The 20,861-nt window shown below is 42.4% G+C and overlaps 1 protein-coding gene across 4 annotated transcripts in view; it reads left to right on the forward strand.

Moving 5' to 3' along the window:
• LOC136297577 (protocadherin alpha-2-like) overlaps nucleotides 1–20,861 on the forward strand; it is a 139,349-nt gene that overhangs the window by 89,145 nt on the left and 29,343 nt on the right. For all 4 annotated transcript variants that reach the window (XM_066197572.1, XM_066197569.1, XM_066197571.1 and 1 more), the window contains exons 2-3: nucleotides 10,662–10,720; nucleotides 12,849–12,937. In XM_066197572.1, the coding sequence (XP_066053669.1) occupies nucleotides 10,662–10,720; nucleotides 12,849–12,937 (148 nt within the window). The remainder of the gene's footprint in view (nucleotides 1–10,661; nucleotides 10,721–12,848; nucleotides 12,938–20,861) is intronic.

Consider the following 20,861-nt stretch of genomic DNA (forward strand, 5'->3'; position numbering starts at 1 on the left):
GCGGGAGGAGCTGCCGCACGGCGCCTTCGTGGGCAGCGTGGCCAGCGACCTGGGCGTGGATCCGCGGCGGCTGGCGGCCAGGGGAGCGCGGATCACCTCGGGCAGCGGCCGGCAGTACCTGGAGTTGGAGCTGGGCCGCGGGGCGCTGCTGGTGCGGGAGCGCATGGACCGCGAGGCGCTCTGCGAGCTGAGCCCCTCCTGCTTCCTCAGCCTGGAGTTGGTCATCGAGCAGCCCATTGAGGTGCACAACGTGGAGGTGGAGGTGCTGGACATCAATGACAACGCGCCGCGGTTTCCCCGCCAGGATTACCGGCTGGAGATCAGTGAGTCTGCCGTGCCCGGGGCCCGTTTCCACATCGAGAGTGCCCAGGACCCTGATGTGGGCACCAACTCTGTGCAGAACTATCTGCTCAGCCCCAGTCGCCACTTTGCCCTGGACCTAAAAGGCTTCCAGAGTGGCAGCAAACTCCTGGAACTGGTACTGCAGCAGCCACTGGACCGGGAGCAGAGTGCCCTGCAGCAGCTGGTGCTGACAGCTGTGGATGGTGGGGATCCCCCAAAATCTGGTACAGCCCAGATCTCTGTACGAGTTGTGGATACCAATGACAACCCACCTGCCTTTGACCGCTCCACCTACACCGTGAGCCTTCTGGAGAACTCCCTGCCTGGCACACTCGTGGTCAAACTCAACGCCTCAGACCCGGATGAGGGCTCTAACGGGGATGTGATCTACTCCTTCGGCAGCTACACCCCCCAGAAGGTGAGACAGCTCTTCAGTGTGGACCCACATTCAGGGGAGGTGAGGGTTAATGGCACTTTGGACTATGAGGAGGCATCCTCCTATGAGATCTATGTACAAGCCACTGATCAGGGCCCTGTCTCCATGGCTGGGCACTGCAAGGTGCTGGTCAACATTGTGGATGCCAATGATAATGCTCCTGAAGTGGAGCTGACCTCCCTGTACAGCCCAGTCCCAGAGGATGCAAGGTCAGGAACTGTGGTGGCCCTGATGAGTGTCACTGACCAGGACTCAGGGCTGAACAAGCAGGTGAGCCTGCGCATTCCCCCCGGCCTCCCCTTCACTCTCAACTCCTTCAAGAACTCCTACACCTTGGTCACCCAGGGCAAACTGGACCACGAGAAAGCAGCAGCCTACAACATCACAGTTACTGCTACTGATTCTGGGAGCCCCCCTCTGTCCTCCCAGAAGGTGATCCACGTGGAGATCTCCGACATCAATGACAATCCTCCACGCTTTGAGGAGCCTGTGTACTCAGTTTACATCCCTGAGAACAACCCCCTTGGAGCCTTCCTGTGCACTATTAAAGCCACTGACCCAGATGTCGCCAAAAATGCCTATGTGTCCTATTCTCTGCTAGATGGAGAGATTGAAGGGCTACCGGTTGCTTCCTACGTCTCCATTAAATCCGATAGTGGCAACATGTATGCTGTCAGGTCCTTTGACTATGAGACACTGAGGGAGTTCCAGGTGGTTGTCCAGGCTCAGGATGCTGGGATCCCACCGCTGAGCAGCACTGTCACTGTCTACATCTACGTGATGGATGAGAATGACCACGCTCCACAGATTCTGTATCCTACCTCAACCAACACTTCAGCAGCCCTGGAGATGATCCCACGCTCGGCATATGCTGGATATTTGGTAACCAAAATTATAGCCATTGATGGGGACTCAGGACAAAATGCCTGGTTGTTCTTCTCCCTGGTGCAAACCTCAGATCCGGGTTTGTTCAGGATAGAGCTCCATACTGGGGAGATTAGGACTACTCGCAAGCTGGGGGAGGACAGCACACCTACTTTCAACCTGACGGTGGAGGTGAGAGACAATGGAGAGCCATCGATGTCCTCATCAGTAGCCATCACTATTGCTGTGGTGGACAGAGTTTCCAAAATCATCCCTGATAGAAGAAGACACTTTAAAAGTCCAAGCAATTACTCAGAGGTCACTCTTTATCTCATTATCGCTTTGAGCGCCATCTCCTTCGTTTTCCTTTTCACAATCATTGGGCTTTCTATTATCAAGTGCTACAGATACAGTCTTTATGGGAGCTCCTGCTGTGCAGGGTGCTGTACTGTCAGAGAACGGAGCCCTGCTGAATTGTACAAGCAGGCCAACAACAACATTGATGCTAGATTGCCCCAAGGTTTGAAGGTACAGCCCCATTTCATTGAAGTGAGGGGCAATGGGTCTCTCACTAAGACCTACTGCTATAAGGCCTGCCTGACTGCAGGATCAGGAAGTGACACTTTCATGTTTTACAATACCTGTGGCCCAACAGGAACTACTGGTCCCTCTGCAGTGGTGACTGAGAGGCATCTGACAGGACAAAGTGGGCAGAGTGCACAAAACCTGATCATACTTAGAAATGACTCCATTACTCCTAATGAGGTGAGGCTACCTTGGTAAATGGTCTGCACAGTGCTCTGAGCAAATCTGTACTCAGGCAGAGGTTCCAGCTGGAGAACTCACGTGAAGCATATTCCCTTAGGGGCTTGCTGACAGTCAGCTCTGAAACTTGGTTATAATGAATCTAACCTGTGCCGTGCATTTTGTTTCTAGGTAAATACTGAGACTTTCAGGGTCCAGTTGGTAAGTTCAGTATACACATCTGTTGTTCAAGATTCACCTCATTTTTGCAGCATTTGGTGTACTGGGTATTACATCCTCCCCTGTCTAAAATTGCCTGCTGCTACAGAGTGCTAGGGAATGACACTTAGTGTGTCTTACAGTTTTGATGGGAAAACTCATTGCAGGAGGAAAAATAATCGGTGATTAACCTTGAAATGAAAAGGTTCCTTTATGGCAGTTAGGGATGTTTGCTGCTTTGCTGTCTTCGTACCTAAGTAAATCTCTTGGATTTAAAAAAGCATATTATTGCAAGGATCTTGCTAATATGAGCAAGTTTTAGTTGTCTGAAAACTGCAATCCCTCCTCTGATAATGTTTGTTCTACCCAGTGCTGCATTTTATGCTTTCTGGCCTGTGACAACCCAGTGCCGTCTTTGCAGAGAATTACAGCAAGTCACCATCATAAAGTTACAGAGTGACAACTTCAAACCTGCTGGGTTGCTATTGAAAATTGTTTGATACCTATGGTTTGACCAGCCATGTGTTAACCTTTGCAATATTTTCCCACAGTGAAGAATTAATGGTTGCTTTATGCTGGCGTGCAGGAAGCCCGCAGTTGGTGTGTGGTTTGCATGATTTGTGTGGTTTCCTTTTTACACATGTTGGGACTGAACTCAGAAGCCCTCACAGGAGAGACTAATTCTGGTGCACAGAAGGAAAATATTGCCATTACTGTGTGTTGTTTCTGTGCCATAATTGTGGCAGGTGTGAGATCAGTTCGTGCATTAATATGTGCTATGCCCCAGACGGGGGAAAGTCAGGGAAATAACTGGTGGGATAGAAAGAATACACAATACTTGTGTATTCTTGCCACAAAAATAGAACACGTTTATTTATTTATTTATACTTTTTCACAGATGAAGATGTTAGCATCTTTAGCAACTGCTTTTTGTTGAGCAAAGATGCCCATATCCTAAGGGCCAGCAAGTCTTCCATAAAAATCCTTTTAGAGAGTAATGATCATCCATTCAACATTAATGCATTTAAAATTAATGCACTGTTTTTCTGTAAATCACAGTGGCAGGGTACAGGGGAAGGACATTTTCTCTTTCTCTGCAGTTTTTGTATCTTAATTTTTTTCTGAGTATAATAAAATACCTGGAATGTGTTTGATATGGGAGGGAATATGAGACATGCACTATAAGCATGTATGCTGAGGAATCAAAGACTGAAATGCACAGTTTATAGCTGACTTTTGGGGTGGGAGGCATGCAAGAAGAAAAGCACTGACTGAAAATGGCTTTACTTTGGATGCAAGATGAGCAGGAAACCAGTTTAACTAAGAGATTCCTATCACATTTTGAGACTCATTCCATTGAATGCAGGGAACTAGCAAGTGTTGCAGATCACGCAGTGGCAGCAAAGCCAGCCCCAACCTGGAGTACAAAAGCAGAGAAATGTATAGAAAAATTAATGAATGCTGCCTGTGTGGAGTTATCATCCAAAATGGGAATCAATTATTCAACTCATTCTGTATGATTTAAACAGAGGTGAAGTTCTGACCAGTTTTATTCATCACAAGTTCTTTTCTTAGGTCTCTGCTTCTTAACCTGTCCTGTGGTAAAATATTCAGTGAAGATGTATCAAGGCCATGTGCACATGAGGAAATGGCTGAATGTAATGGCATTCACTAATTACTAATTCCTAGCTAATTACGTACTGAAAGTCACATCTTCCTCCTGTTTCGAGCTCAGCATTTGTACTGAAGATGCCATCAATTGCTTAGCAACACTGAGGTCTACATTTTAAGGATAATGATCTTTGTATTATTAGATTTTCAGAGAGCTGTGTTTCTCTTTCTAGTTAAAGTGAACTTTGAATCAGCCTTTAAGAGCCTGTGCCTTCACTAGTGAGGCATAATGAGGCAGTCCTTGCACCAATTTACAAAGTCAGTCTCTGATCTGTGTGTTAGTTTTGGATAATGTGAACTGGTCCTTTTTTTTTCTTCCACACAGTTTTCGGAAATGGATTTTCTACTGGTTGCTCATTGATGAGGGTGGGACCAGGTGAATGGGTTTGCTATGCACAGATAATCATACCTAGGGGTTTACAGTGGCTAATATTGTTAAAATCTTGTTTATACAGTGAGAGGAAAAAAACTTCCAAGTTATTTGGGATTAATCTCAGTAAAATTTGGGGCAATAAGTCTTAGTTCTTTTCATATTTGCTGATAAGGTCAAAGATGCTAATAATTAAGTTGTGACTGACTTCATTGGGTTATTAGAAGGATACAATGGAAGTGCAAACAAGTGCAATAAGGTTAGGTAGGGGCTTTTTTTGTGCCTGGTGAAGTTCTGACTCCTGGGTGGCTGTTCCTTTTTTACTGCCAGTGTTGTGATGGTGGAATGGAAGGTTGTTTCTGCAGGATAGCCACCGCTTCTCTGCTTCCCCTGCTTACCTGCACAGTCCTTTATGGATTTATAAGTATGACTCAGACCTAGGATGTTTTGTAAAAGAAGAAATGTACTAATGCAGCTGCACAGAAAATCTTGGACACGGTTATTGCTGTCAGGGGGCTGGTGATAAGGGTAGCAATGCGGGGTTAATGGATATTGCTCTCTCATCAGATAACTACTGCAGAGGGACCAGGCAGGCAGTGTAGGCAAAATAAAGGGATAAAAAAATACTGTGGCTTCATTTTTGGCACTGTGTGGGTTAGGGGCAGCCTGAACTCCTGTCTTTTGAAAGAGGGGTGCACACACTATGAAGAGGTTGTGTGTGAAGTTGTGATTTTGTTACTGGGCACTGCGGCAGTGATGATCTGTCATTTTCAGGAAGGGTTTCAGTGCTTTAGTCTGGAGTCTGTTTCCTCATATTCCTGTGAAGATGCTGAATGATGTCTGGGTAGTGTCTGGTCCTTGGTTTTTCTTTTCATCTTTCCTGTTTTGTTCTTACATCCTGTGCAGTTAAGCTCATTTCTTGTGTCTTGCATCTCATGGCAGCCTTTTCTCTTCAACGCAGGAAATAACAATCAAACCAAAATGTTTTAACAGTTTTCTGTCCCAGAAGACAGCCTGGCACATTCTTAATGAGGAGTGAGCAGTCAGGATACCTGATAGAACTAGACATAAACTCCTTTCTATTATACATTTCCTTGTACCCTTTTTTGTGCAGTGACACATGTGGATGAAAAAATATCATGTTTCATGTGTTGATCAGAAACAGAGCATGTTGCTCTATGGACACTTTCAAAGAAAGTGAAAAAAAACTGCACATAGATGGTGGTAAGACCCAGGAGATCCATTGGAGTTTTACAGCTGTTTGCTCTGCTTCTGTCTTTTTCTTTGTATTTTTCACTTCAAAGCCAGCTTGCTAAACATATGGAAAAAAGAAAGCAACACTTGAGTTGAACACATTTTGATACTGCTTTAAATACAAGGATGTTTTGAAGTGTCTAAACCTAGTAACCCCACAGCATTGTTTGCAGCAGTCTGTCCAGATTTCTCTCAGAGGATTTAAAGGCATTAATGGTGGAATGTCTTACAATCTCAGTTCAAGAACTTAAGCCTTTAGGAAATTCTCCAGCCCTGCTGACATTGAAAAGGTTAACTATAAATGTTTGTTCTTTTGTTTAATGGCAGTGTCTGAACCTGCTCGGCTAAGCAGGGACAGTTCTCTGTGCTTCAGGGCAGTCAGGCGCTTGGGTTCTGCTGTGCCAGCAGAAATCTGCGTCCAAGATTAAGCAGAGGTGTTTTCCTTCTCTTGGAACTCATTAAATGTACTTTACAGAAGCACTTGTCTGTTCCCTTCACCTCTATTTTCTCAGAGTTAGGAATGAAAATGATCATTCCCAGACTTTGGGCTTTTGAATTACACCCCTTTCCAGTTTCCTTTTTGATTTCTTGAATGATAAACACATATTTAAATAGCTTGTTCTTCACATCAAGTTAATTCTAAACATTTACAGAAGGAAAGCAGGAATAGAAGCCTCTGTTTCCTCACACCTGCCAGCATTGTCTCATGGAAAATAAGCAGACCCTTGTGTGGTCAGAGGTTCTAAAGGCTTTTATTATTGCTTCAAAGCAGATACATTTGATAAATATACCTTATGTCATTCTGTTGTGCATTTGTGTGGAAATCAGAACGAAGCAGGATGTTTTTAGGAGTCTCAGCATCTGGTAGCTGTTTGTAAATATTTGATTCACGCTTCTCTACCTCTAGCAGGTTTTGTTCTAGCAAGCACTGAAGTAAGTGAAAGGCAGTGTTTGCATTGATCCATTGAATATGGGATCAGGACAATGTTTTAAAAAATTAGAAATTTCTCATACCCCAGGGAGAAATTCTTACTGTATTAGGTAAAAAAGAGAGCTGAGGAAAATGTTTGTAACAATACATTTTCAATTAAATGTATTCTCCACAAAACTATGAAAGGATTCTTCAGTTAACCCACTTGAAAACAACAGTGTGACATTTTGCATGAGCATTCTTGCTCCTAAGATGGCTCTGTTTTACATTATACATTCACATTATCAGATTTCCCAATGGGGCTGGTTTTTTCTGACTAGTAGCACTAATGCCTGTGGTTATGTGGTTGGCAGAATGTGAGCCTGGTGCCTGGAAGAAGCAGCAGGAGCAAATTGGTGGCATGAAGTGTTCACCTGGGGCAGTGACTTCTATAGGCACCTGGATAGATTTTGGCTCATCTCACACCATGATGATGTGTGCTGTAACTGAATCAGAATAAGCATCTGATGGGGGGAAAATGGGAACGGTTGATTACTTCTGTTCTGGATCATGGGATTTCTGTCACCTACTGACGGGACTGCTGGATTTGCTACATAACTTCCAAAAACCTCTGAAGGAAGTGGCAAGCTAAAATTACCTTCAACCTTGTAGAATGTGCTGGATTGTGATAAACAGAGTCTTGTAATGAGCTGCAGAGGTAAAAGGAACAATATTGTCTTCATCAGCATTGTGTGATATAGTGAGGATGTGGGGATTTACAACTGAGAAGCATCCAGGCCCTTTCAGAGCCTTATTCCTCTTTATGCTCCCACTTCTGTACTCACACTTCCTGCTCAGCCTGGTCCTGGTGGTGTTGGTTTAGGACACAGTGCACATCTCCCAGCCCAGTCTGTGCTGGGGCTTTGCAGAGGAGCTGCTGTGCAGCCCCCTGGCCCCTGGGACTGCCTGAGGACTCAGCTCCACTTTGAGGTGCTGGCCTGGCACAGTGACTCCATGCTGTGGGACACACCTGGCCGTGTGGCAGATTTCAGGGAGTGGTCTGGTGAAGGGGGACTGTTCACAGCCAGAGATATAAACCAACCCAAGCTTGTAGACTGTGAATTCCTGGTGGATTTTTAAGAAGCAGCACTGATGCATCTGAGCTGGGGAGACAGATTACTGAATAGGTTTGCTCCTTCTGCTGTGCTCAACTTCTGTTACTGGTCATGCTTTATCGCTTTTCTAGTCCAGTCTCATTTAGAGATGTATTGAAACAACTTTTCATATATGGCCAGAGAAACTAAAAGAATTACAGCCTGTAGAGAACAAAAGGTGAAGCCAGTTTTGCTGACAAAATAGAAATTCCACTGATTTTGTCAATTGTAGGCCACTGACCCTTGGTAACACAAGTGTGGGACAAATGTGCCTCTTGCTGAGCTCTGAAAATACCCAGTGAAGCGGCAAGCACATGGTAAAACTGGGTGAAAATAGGTCTGCACACAGGCAAACTGCTGCCCAACTGCTTTGTGCTCTGATTCTTCCTGTAATGACTTCTAAAAGAAGTCACAGATATGGATTTTTTTCACAGTTAAAAAAAAAAAACCCAGCCCCTGACGGTCTATTGTGGCAATAGTTCCACCTCCAGAGTACATTTTTCTCATCCTGTTCTCTCCTTCCTTCTTCTGCTCCTCTGGGAACAGCACTGCAGCCCTACCTAAAGAGTCATAGGAAAGAAAGAACTGTTTGGGAATTGCCATAAGATGCCACAGCTTCTGGATAGTAACCCTTGAAAATACCAGTTTCCTAATTTCTCTTATATTGACATGAGGAGTCTTGGTCCATGCATGTGAAGTGAAAAAATGTTTCATTTCTAACTGATGAGTTTCTCCTGCCACCATCACCCATTTAAGATCTGATGTCCCATTGCAAACACAACCTGGATTTTTGTCTTCTAGCCAAGAGTTGGAAAACTCTCATCCAAAACCCAAAAATCTATGTACTGTGAGTGAGTGGTCGTTTTCCTCTTTTCTCAATCCTACCTAACTCGTGTCAGACTTTTTCAGTGCTTTCATGTAATCTCACTTTAACTGTGTTTTGCCCGGGACTGTGGTAAGATTCCTCCTCCTCACGTTGCCTACAAGTCTGTACAAGTTAGCAACCTGCACCTCTCAAATTGCAAAACAGAGCAAAAGCCCAGCACTTCCCCTGCTGTAAAAAAAGAACCCAGCAGAAGAAAAGACAAATGTTCTGGTGTCAGCACCCTTCATACTCAAGAAAGGCAAACTCAGGAGAGGATCTGATCAGCGTGTGTTGTTCTCTATCCTCTTTCATTGACTGTTACTACATGGTTGACTTTCGAGTTGCTTTGACATCACTGGGACTGGGGCCAAAATGGAATTAATAAGAAAAGACTAGAACCATGCATAATGGGCTTCTTGTCAAACCACTTTCTGCTAAACTCAGCAGAACCTGAGCATGACAGAGAACAGGGGGCTAAATGGGAAGGAAATTGCTAGCACAGATGTTTAATGTGTGGTTGCAAACAGCAGCCTCCTCCCTTTTGTGTAGCTCAGACCATAAAGAATACTCGTATGTGCATCATCCAAGAGCATCTCAGTCTTGAGTGATGCTGGACCTGGGAAGTGTGGTGATAGAGCAATACTGTAAGTTGTAATTGCTCCATTTTTGCTTGAATAAAACCTATTGATCCAGGGAAAAGCATACGCCAAACCTCAAGAGGGAAGACAGAGTTGGCTTTAAATAATTCAGAACATTCAACACTTTCTTTTTCTCTTTCAAGTAATGGGGTCAAATTCATTTCTGATCTGCCTCCAATAATTTGAAGAGAATTAAACCATTACTGTCATTTATTATTTGTGTGATTGGCACTGTGCAAGACACATCAGGAATGAATGTAGTCCATTACATTTTTGGATATAAGTTCTGTCTTTGAATTCCAGTGCCTGATCTTAAGCATTTGCTACACTATCACCTACAGAATAACATTTTTTAGTATCCTGAGAAATAACCTTGGTATGTCCTCAGGGCTTAATTTTAAGGGACCTGAACTTGCACTCATTTGCTGTAGTTGAAAATTACAGTGATGGTCCCCTGACAATGTGAAAACTATTTTCTGGAGCAATTTTTGATCAACGGAGGATTTCTTAATTATCTCCTTATTTAGCAAGTCATGCTGCAGCACATCAGCGTGTACTGAGGTTTGTTGGTCAAAGGGTATTGCTGGCTACTCTCCCCTTCTACCTTTTATTCCCTCTCATGAATATGGAGAACCTAATAGGCTTTGGTATTATGGACATGTCTGTCCTCAATAAAAGACTTGCTGCAGTCTGCAAATCTGATACCATCCATTGCAGTCCTCTGCAGTACACTGAATTCCAGCAGAAACCTCACTGCCCCACGTCCCCCTCACAGGGAGCTACATTTATACACCCTCAGGGAGATAATATTCAGCCCAGGAGTTTGAGTTTCCTCACCTTATCAGGTTAAAAAAAAAAAAAAAAAGCATTTTCTGGATTTCTGATGTTGTTTTTTATCCTATGCCCAAAATGTTGATGCATGTATGAAATAACTTTCCACCAGTTTGCAGCATTAAATGTTGTTCCACAGAGATCATCTCTAGCCAAAGGCCTTTGGCATGCAGACAAGTTTATTGCAGAGACACTCCCTGTGTGCCCATTTGAAAGTTTCTTTAGATTTGTAGAAAGATTTGGCAATTCTCAAAAATTGAGTATATCCATATAGGCTTTTCTGACTAAATTAGCGAGATGCAGATGCTTTTTAGCATGTTTTACTGACACTAACAGCATTGTCCTGGGCTTTTGTTTCTACAGCCAAAACATCCCAATCCGGACTGGCGCTACTCTGCATCCCTGAGGGCAGGAATGCAAAGGTATGTGTGGTGTTTCTCCAGAGAAGGGGAATTCTGTCTTTTTCCTCTGTGAAAAGGACAAAGTTTCTTCTGATGCCCTAGACTGATGATATCTATGCTGAGATGGAAAGCACCTGAGTCCTGCTGCTGTCACTTCCAATTACCATGTGCTACAGATTCAGTCTGACTTGCATCTTATGCTGTAGAACTGTGCTTTTCTTTCTTTTCACCTTCTGCTTTTGTATCCATTGACTGCCAAGGCTTAATTGTTCCAATTATTGAATCATTCAATTGTCATTGTATACTTTTTGTTTATTTTAAAGCTCCCTGTAATCATCAGTGGTGATGTTTCAATAGGCAGTCTGCATTTCCATCTTCTTTTTCTCATTACCATAAAAGTAGCTGCTCCTACAGCAGGTTTATTAACCACATGGTGCAATCAAGAAGATTAATATAGTTGAAAGGACTTTTTGAAGATGTGAGATGGATTTTCAAAGAAGGAAAAGTGAGGCTTTTGTCCAAATCTCTTTAGACATCTTTGAAAATCCGCTGCCTAATACCGCAAGCAGTCTCTGCTATAATTTACTACTCAGTACACTTGGAAAAAGAGAATTATACTAAAATTGCATCTGCAGGGCCTAAATCAAACAGTATTTTTACTCTTCCTGAGCAGACTAGAAAACTGATTCTGTGTTCAGGTGTAATCTGATGTTATTAATAAGATTCCTGTGCAGGTGTAGATGCAGTTAGGAGGCTGCAGTCATTCCTAGTGGCATCACAAAGTGCAGGATTGTATGGGCTTCTCAAAATCGTTGGTGCAGTGGTGCTGTACCTTTACCCATTATCCACAGGGCTGAAGAGCCTTTATGAGATTCAAGTCCTAAATTCAGAGTCACACTGTGCTTCATGTGTGTGAGGACACAGAGTGACCCCCAACTGACTTTGAGATGCTGTGTGAAAAGGAATCTAAACCTCAAGGACCAAAAGCAAAGGAAGACAGAGCAAGCTTGACTTTGTGGCCTACTGGGCAAGCTGATTTCTTTGTTTTATATTCCTGCTGTGACTTTCAATTTTTTTTGTAATCCATAACTGCAAAATCAATGAACAGTCTGGGGAGCAGGATCCTGAAGAAGGAATTCTGCCTACTTGAGCATCTTATCTGCTGTTCCTGAGTCAGGCATGCTCTTGTGGATCCACATTCCTATCTATACAAAGTACGAGATCTTATCTGAAGCTACTTGAACAATTAATGAAAAGTAAGAGCTTATTTTAATCCCACAAGACTAATGGGGCCTTTCTGGGAAATTGTACATGTTCCTCTGCTCTCTCATGTCAGCAGCCTCTGTCTTTACCTGAAATCTCAGGTTCTGAGCCTGTGTGCCCTGCTCAGTTGATGGTTTTCATAAAATGCTGATTTTTTTACAAAACTTGTAGAAATTTGGTGCCTTTGATGTCTGCCACATTTGGATGAAACTGGCCCTTAAGTTCAGCTGGAAGCGTGAAGGGGGTGTGAAGCCAACGTGGAGAGACAGGGACACACTCAGGGAATCCTGTTTCTCTTAAGGAACAGCATATAAATATTGTGCTTAATTTTGTATTAAAAACTGCAGATTTTTTCTTTTCCTTCCATGTAAGGTGCAAATTGGTGCTTTTGATGCCGGGTGCTCATGATGTGACACTGTAAAATTTGCTGTATTAGTTTTTGCATTTGAGAAAATGCATTTCTCTTCCTGAATTGCTCACGAGAAATGTGCAGTAACCCAGGAAGGTGGGATTTGTTAAAATGGCATAATGACAGAAGCTCAGAACTAACTCCACCAACTTTTTAATCATTTGCCTGATGTTGCTACATCCTAATAGCAACAATATGTCACTTCCTTTTTAGTGACTCCCAGTTAACGAGAGCAAAGTGTCCTGCAGGTGTGTTTGTTTTATAAGTTATTCCACAACTGAGTTTTAAGTAAACAGTCAAAGGTATTTTTTGCAAGTCAAAACAGCTGATTCTCATGCTGCTAACATCATGCAGTACTGTAGGAGTAGCTGCACAGTGACAAATAGGGAACTTTGAAGAGTAGCAGGAAAGAGCAATGCTGTGAAGTCCAGGGCAGAAGGGAACTGTGTAATCCAACTGTGATATTTGCTTACCCAGTGCTGTGCATATGGAGGAGGCAGGAGTCCTGCGTGGAGGACCAGCAGGGCCTGAGCAGCAGTGGCCAACAGTCTCCAGTGCTACAGCAGGTAAGGATGTGAAAATCCAGAATGTTTGTGAAGAACTGATGTTAACTGCATTAGTTAAGCTCCTAATGCTGCTATTTACTTTTTCCTCTGTTTTATATCTCTGAGTGAAGACCCTCAGATGAGCTCAGCTGGTCAGAGCGTGGTGCTAATAACCCCAAGGCTGTGGGTTCAGTCCCTGTAGGAGATATGAGCCATTCACTTAAGAGTTGGACTCGATGATCCTTGTGGGTGCCTTCCAACTCAGAACAGTCTGTGATCTGGATATACACTTATTGTAAATTAATCTGTGGAATCTAAATAGAGTGGAACAATAAAGCATAACATACATCTTTTTCTTTACACAGTCTCAGATGGGCACTGGAGATAAGAGTCCCTGATCCCAGCTTTCACCCTACTTTTGGAGGTTACTGGTTTGTGTAATGGAATAATGGAATAATGGTTCAGTTCTGATGTGTGTATTCAGGTGTGTGTATTCCAGACCTGCTTTGCCCTCCATTTCAAAAGACAGTAAAACTGGGGTAGGAGCTTATCAGTTTTCCCTTTGTTATTTTTACAAAGCCAGTAAGTCTCTTTGAATGTCTCTTCTCATTTTACTTTTCTGTGGTGAAATCAGACCTCAATTTTTGCTAGCTATTTTCATTCACTAACACATGATTATGGAAACTAAAACATTATTTATTTGTCAAAATAATGACAAAAAGCATGGTTTAGAATGTAGCTTAATTTACTCTGTCACTGACAACTTCACAGCAGTCAATAAGAATTGGCAGAAGGTTCTCATGGAATTTAGGGGAAAAAAAATCACCTGTTTGTTTTGCAGTGCAAAGAAATATTCTCAGTTTTGATTTTGGAGTAGGAATAATATAGAGACATAGAGGAGCATTCAGTCACTGTTCTCAGCCATGTCCAAACTAAGCTGTAAACTCAGTGGATGCTCTGTGCAGGGTGGTGAGCCCTGTATGGCGGTTCCGTGAGCACTGTCAGTCAGGAATTCAAATGAGGAGTGATGCTCATGTCACAGAGGCAACTCAAATGCTGGGAAGTGGCGTCTCCAGCAGCAAAAATTATAATTACTTCATTTAATCTTTTTTGGTTCAAAACTTTCTTTCTATTTAAATGGGATTTTCACCTGGGTAAAGGGCTGAGGAACAACCTGAGGATTTGCAGTCACAGTTCAACATCCACAAATTAACGGTGCCCAGCAAAACCTGCACTGGTGTTGCAGAAGGGCTGTTTGCAGAAATAGATTTGGAAATGAATTTAATATATAATGGGGCCCTAGGCTATGATCACCTGGGGTTTGTGTGCCCTTCCTCCTGCTGCAGGCCTTGCAGGAAGACACAGCATTTGCAGAATATAAGGGGGGAGGGTGTGACTGTTGAGCTTGCATTTGAAAATGTCACAAGAACACTCTAACCTTTGCAAGGGCTTCCCTCAGGCTTTTGGCTGTGCTGATCATCCTTGACTGAGCACTCAGTGTATTGCCTTATACCCAGTTCAGTATGGATACAAACATTCTCCCAGATGTTTCCTTGCTGGAACTGCCGATTTCCAAGCACCTGAATGTAAGTGCAAAGGTAGGATAGTTCTGTCATCTGAGGAGGTCCGGTGGCATTTGGGTCCCAGAGCCCTGTACCACTACCTGGAGTCCTGCTTGCTATTCTATTTTGGGTCTTCTCATTTTAGACTTCCTTTGGGAACCTGATATTGTATAGTTATATAGTAAGAGCTAGTAACCCTCAGCTCTTATTGCTGCTTCCTTCCACGACTTGTGAGGCACTTGTGCAACGAACACATCCCAGCAGAAAGAGGATTATTTTGTTTTGTCTTTGTCCATTCCCAAGGGATTAGTGACCCTGATATTACATTAATTAGACCTTTTTTCTTTTTTTGTAGTCGGTTTCAGATAATATTGTTCTCCCCTCTCTGTAACCAAAAGCTTTATATGTCCCTGATCCTTAACAGCAAACAGGTGTTTCATGGAGAAACCTCAGGATTAATGGTTGTGTTAGCTTTTGTAGCCTCAGAACACGGCATATTTAGCAAATTACTACCACTGCTTTAGAATCCTGCCCATAGTTTCCCAGGGATATCTCTTTCAGAGCTTCTTTCCTTTTCTGGTTTAGGTTCAAGACCTGTAATAACAAGTCAAGTGTTAAATCAGTAAATCCTTAATTCCTAATATACAGCTGAACTCGAACATCATCACACGTTTTTCAGCAAATATGTGTTGCCCATGCAAAACCTGGTCCTTATTTGACTGACAGCATTCTTGTTGGCTTTATTGAATATTTCATCCATGCAAAGAACAGCGAATCAGGAGGTGGCATTTTTTAAATAGTGTTTGCATCTTCTTAGGCACCAGTCCAACCAATTGTAGGTTTGCAGTCGGGAAACTTCTGGGTGAGGTGGGACAAGAGGGTTCAAACTCCCTCTGGCCTTGAGTTCTCTGGGGCATCTTTTTAGTCCCCCCCATGCTATATAGTGAGATCAGGGAATGAAGACAGATTTCTGGTTTCTGCTCTATGTCCTTTGGCTGTTCTGGCAATTCTATCAGACTTTAGATGACAACTAACCTGCGTGAACTCTGGTTTTTTGATAACTAACTCAGAATAAATGGAGCTTGATTGGCAAAAAATGGTGAGAGCTCACAACAGATACTAAGATGAACAGAAATTTTGCTCTAGACATAAAACACTGACAATTTCTGAATAAATCAGACTTATGAATAATTCAGAGCTTAGAGTTAGTAGGCATTAGACAAATCTATGTGTATTTCTCTGTGCTGCTGGTTCCAATCTACAAAACAGAACTGGTGTAATGCAAATGCTTCACAAAAGCAGTCTAAAGATGCTTTCATAGCACATGTAAGGCTCAGGAGAACAATAAGGATTTGTGATGAAAAACAGTCATGAGAAATTTCAAATCCTGTGTTCAATGTAGACTACATGTGTGTGCAGTAAATAAGGCACTGGGCCACACACCACATGTAGAGAGGGGAAAATAAAAGACTTCCATTCAGACAGCTCTGTAAAAGATGAAAGGATCTCATGATAAAATCTGCATCTGAAATTTGTGTGTAGGTGAAGCTGTGGGTAAAATACTGACATCTCTGAAGTCCATGTCAAATAGCTCACGGACTTTCAGGAAATTAGGATTTCAGTGTCTACCCTTATAAATATGCACAAGGGACTGAATTAAGATTGTCTAGGCAAATGCCATCCTAAAATACAGTAATTTGGTGCTTCTGATTTTGCTGGGGTAACATTCTTCTAAATATATCTGCTATTTCTTTTCTCAGGGAATTAGCTGGGGAGGAGAGGTGGTAGTGCTGGTTTTTAAAGCTCCAACAGGTCCATGTCCTTCCTGTGCTGGGGCCCCAGAGTTGGATGCAGTGCAATTATTTCAACAGAGCCTGTCTGCACTGCCTGGGCTCTCCCAAGGACAGAAGGACACCAGACAGACCAACATGGACTGCTTGGGAGCACTGCAGGAAGAAATTTTTCTCTGTGAGGGTGGACAGGCCCTGGCACAGGTTTCCCAGAGAAGCTGTGGCTGCTCCACCCCTGGAAGTGCCCAAGGCCAGTTGGACAGGACTTGGAGCAACCTGGGACAGTGGAAGGTGTCACATGGCAGGGGGGTGGAACAAGATGATAAATAGGGTCCCTTTATACAAAGCTCTTTGCATCTCATCACCCCAAATCTGAATTTTTCAGCATTTGTCCTCTGAAATTTGTGTGTCTCACAACTTCCCTGGTTTTATTCTGTATTTCCTGCTGTTTCTTACTTCCTGCCTGTGACCTTCTCACACGTGCCATGCTAGCTAGGGATATTCCTTGTCAACATACTCCTAGACTGCCCTGGGTTTACGCTGGGAACTACAATTCCTCTGGAATAAATTTGTATTGCTCTCAGAGGAAGGTTCCTGCTGCAGTCACCTGGAATGCAGACAAGCTCCACTGATGGGGCATGATATGCAGAATAAGTCATGAATTCAGAAAACTAAATGTGAAGCCACTGTAAATGTGTCAAATAAGCAAAATTTCCTGAAAAGTCAAACCGGTCTTCCTAGTGAGTTTTGTACTGCTGGTTTGGGGTAGGATGCTGTAAACAGAATGACTATGGGAAAACTGAAGAAAGGACAGGGGTTCTTGTGTGGATTTTAAGATTCCTTGATGGGGAAAGAAATCATTATAATTATCCACTGTTAGTAATGCCATTCCCAGTTCTCTGTTTCACAGGCTAATTTGGATGTCAAGCAAGTAAATGCAACCTGAATAACAATATTAGATCTGAAAGAGATACTTAATTCCAATGAAACTGTGAGAAGGGCCCAGATGAGGTACAGGATGATAGTGCAAGGAGAAGAGATCTGAGCAGAGAAACCTGAGGGCATGAGAAGGGAGACCAGTAAAAATCTTGTATAGAAAGGTGAGCACAGAGGATCTGGTAGAGAGAAACCAGATGGAAGAGATGCTAGAAGGTCTACAGGGGGCAGAGAGCCTTGGGAATGGCACAAGGTCGATTTTTAAGTGACTAGTGAGCAGAGGTCGCTGGAAAGAAGATTGGCCCCCTGGGGTTGGGCAATAGATTGGGATGAGGGGCACAGAAACTGCACTGCAGTTGTTCTTTTCATGGAATAACCATTTGACATTGTCTGCATCTTTGAGTCCCTGCAGCATCAGCACAGAAGGAATGAAAAGTGTGAGGGGGGATTAACTCTCACTGTTAGAACAGACACTGGTCTTGAAATCAGGCAGGCATTACAGGAGAAGCTCACAGGGTCCCACAGTACTGTCACAAAGCTCTTGGCCACTGAATTAGTATTCTAAAAATCCAGTTTAAAGAGAAAGAGCCCAAGAAAACAACTCAGAGAGTGATGAGACCTAAGTTGTAACATATTTCATATGATATAGCTTTACACTGTGGCTGTAAGTAGAGGAAAATTTCTTCCTAAAATGTCAGTGAATTTCTATTCTCCTTCTTCAAATGACCTTCCTCATCTACAGAAAAAGGATGTGATTAAGACTCATCAAGCAGTCACTGCAAAGAATGTGCAGGTGCTGAAAGTGCTGTTTCTTTGAGACTGTTAAAGGTTAATTTACAAATAACAGCACCGCTCTGGCTTAGCTTTAGCAGTTAATTGATTAAAGCTATAAAAGATAATAACTAATTAGCAACCCAGAATACAAAACTGGGTTCTTGGTTTGTTGCAGAATGCTGCAGCTGTTTAAAATGGAAGGAGCTAGAAAATGCAGCTGTGCATATCTACAGCCTCTATTTTTTAAATTAATAACCACTTTTCTATGGAATTCCATGATTCCAGCCTTCAAAACCAGAAATATATAGAAAGCCAAATATCAGCCATAAAATTTGCGTCTTTAGTGGCCTCAGAAACACTGTGATAATATATGTGATATTTTAAAGAACAGAGTAGGGGAAATACAGAGCAGCCTAGTTATTTATTTTCTCATGAAAACTAGCCTTCAAATCAGTGATTTAATAAATTCCCAAAATGAAGGTCCTAAGCAGTTCCTAAGAATTCATAGGAAAATATCACCGAGATTTGGTTCACAGCTTCTTGAATCATGGAGAAAATCATGCCCATAAAGCACACTGAAGTAATTATTTGAAGCTGCAGTGTCTATCAGCTCAAGGGAGTCTGGGGAAGGAAATCATGCCAGCTTACTTGTGTGGATGCAGTGCAATGACCTAAACTGAAATAGAAATAATCTGCAAGGGCTATATAAGGCTAAATCCCTTTCTTTTATTTTACATTTAGATTTTGGTCACTGAATTCTCAAGTCAGTTCCAGCCAGTTGCTGAGACCTTCATGTGCACAGTCCTCAGTTTTGCCCCTACCCCCACAAGACTTTATTCCCAGGACATTCCCTGCTTTTTGGCTTTTCGCTTCTGTTTACTCCATTTTCACTCCTTTCTTGCTACCTGTGTGGTTTGCCAAGTATGTACCTCTCTCTTTCTGATTTTTCTTGTTTTTTCCTTTCATCCAATGACTTTGGTCTCTTCCTGCTCATCTGTCCACTGTCTCCCCTCTGTATTGTTATTTCAGGAATGTTGAAATGTAGGTCACCAGCCTGGCCCCACATCACCTTTTCAATATTTCATACTGAACTAAGAATTTTTCAGGGATAAATGCTTCTCATTTTGACAGCCTGATGGAAGCTGGAGAGGACTGAGAATTCCAAATGCTACTTGGACTGAAGAAAAGCATTTTGAAATCAAAAGGACTTTTTCAAAGGAACATGTCAAAAATACATATTTTTATGACAGATGCCGCTTGACATACTGATCATTATTTTTTAAAAGCTGATGACTGTTATGACCAGGAACTCATCTGCCTCACCCCATCCAAACTGTGGTTGAACCAGCACTTTGGGCTTTCCATATTTGGAGCCAGGACTGGGTAAATTAATAGGTTAGTTTAGATTTCTGTTCAGCTGAGTGAGCAAAGAGAGGAGGGGAAGATAGATGATATTATACAGAAACTGCAGTCATGACTTGGCTGAAGTTAAATTTACTTTCTCTTAATTTATTTTCCTTTTAGCTGCAAAACCCTCACGACTGACCTGAAATAGTGTTTGTGATCTTTATCAAGGGGTCCGTTATTTTTCATCAGGGTGTACCAAGTAAATGAGATGACACAGATGAGAGATTTAATACCTTAGTCCTTGAAGGCTCAGTGTAAGGAAAAAAGGATAGGACTCATCAGAATCTGGAAAAGGCTAATGCTGGAAACTTCTAAATTGTGTGGTCTCTTTGACTTCATATATTTGAGTAAGACTTTGTGTTAATTTTGACTGTCAAAGAGAATGGTCTTGGAAGAGTTTATGTCTTCATCTACTACGGATAATTCTTGATTTCACCTGTTGCAAATATTTGTGAGAAGAATTTCCCTTTCTCATTAGGCCCAGAATACATTTGTGCATCTCATCATTTAGTCCAGTCCCTGTGCATGTGCATCCTTCCATCTGGATTAGGACCACATTTGTCCCTGACTGGAGCCAGTTGTTGAATTTTCCCAACTGGAGATCAAGTCCAATTTCTGATCCCCACATGAGGTGATTGTTTCAATGCAGGTTTCTTAAAGGTAGGACTGATAGCTCCAGCTGAGATGTAAATGGCCCAGGGGACCTGCAAAATTTCTGAAACCAGGAATGAAATAAGAGTAAAGGGGGAAAAAGGCTAGAGGTTTTCTGTGACTGAACGACATGAAGGAAATCTTCTGAAACTGTGGGCAAAAGCTGCTGCAGCTCCAGACTTCATCATTTTAAGAAGTGACACAGAGATTTTACGTAAGCAGTTTATCTGGCTATAATTTCTATATTTGGGCACTGGGAGAAAGTTTAATAGCAATAACTCCTTGTTTACCTAATTCATCCTTTCCTGCAATAATCTTTTTGCCTCCTCAAAATGGAGGTTAAATTTGCACTTAAAAAATAAAATTCTCATAACTGAGCAAAGAAAAAAAGGGGGGAGGGGGGCAAATATAACATTTGCCAGATGGTGTGATTAGTTCTGAGACATCTGGCAGGAAATTATTTTATAAATATAATAAAGTCAGATTTTCAAATCTAAGCAACTTTTTCACTGTCTGGTGCTTTAGGCACACTGTTCTTTGTGATCTTCATAACAATACCAGTGAGTGTGCCTTGTCTGCCTACTGGTAATATTTTGTAGCTACACAGAAGACATGGATTTTGATTTCTGTCTTTATTATTTTCTCAGCAGTTTCAATAAATAAATAGAAAAAATCACTCTCTTGCCCCTGTACTACCTTGGGTTGTGATCTTGTCAGAACTTATAAACTAAACAAGTGTTTATCTGGTCAGTACTTCAGGGAATTGATGGTAATCAAATTGTTTCCACTTGAGGTTACAGCTGCTTTATTTTTTCCCTGTTGTGC

Source organism: Chamaea fasciata, unplaced genomic scaffold (genome assembly GCF_029207755.1).
Source record: "Chamaea fasciata isolate MVZ Bird 193981 ecotype frontalis unplaced genomic scaffold, bChaFas1.0.hap1 SCAF_15, whole genome shotgun sequence".
Lineage (NCBI taxonomy): Eukaryota > Metazoa > Chordata > Aves > Passeriformes > Sylviidae > Chamaea > Chamaea fasciata.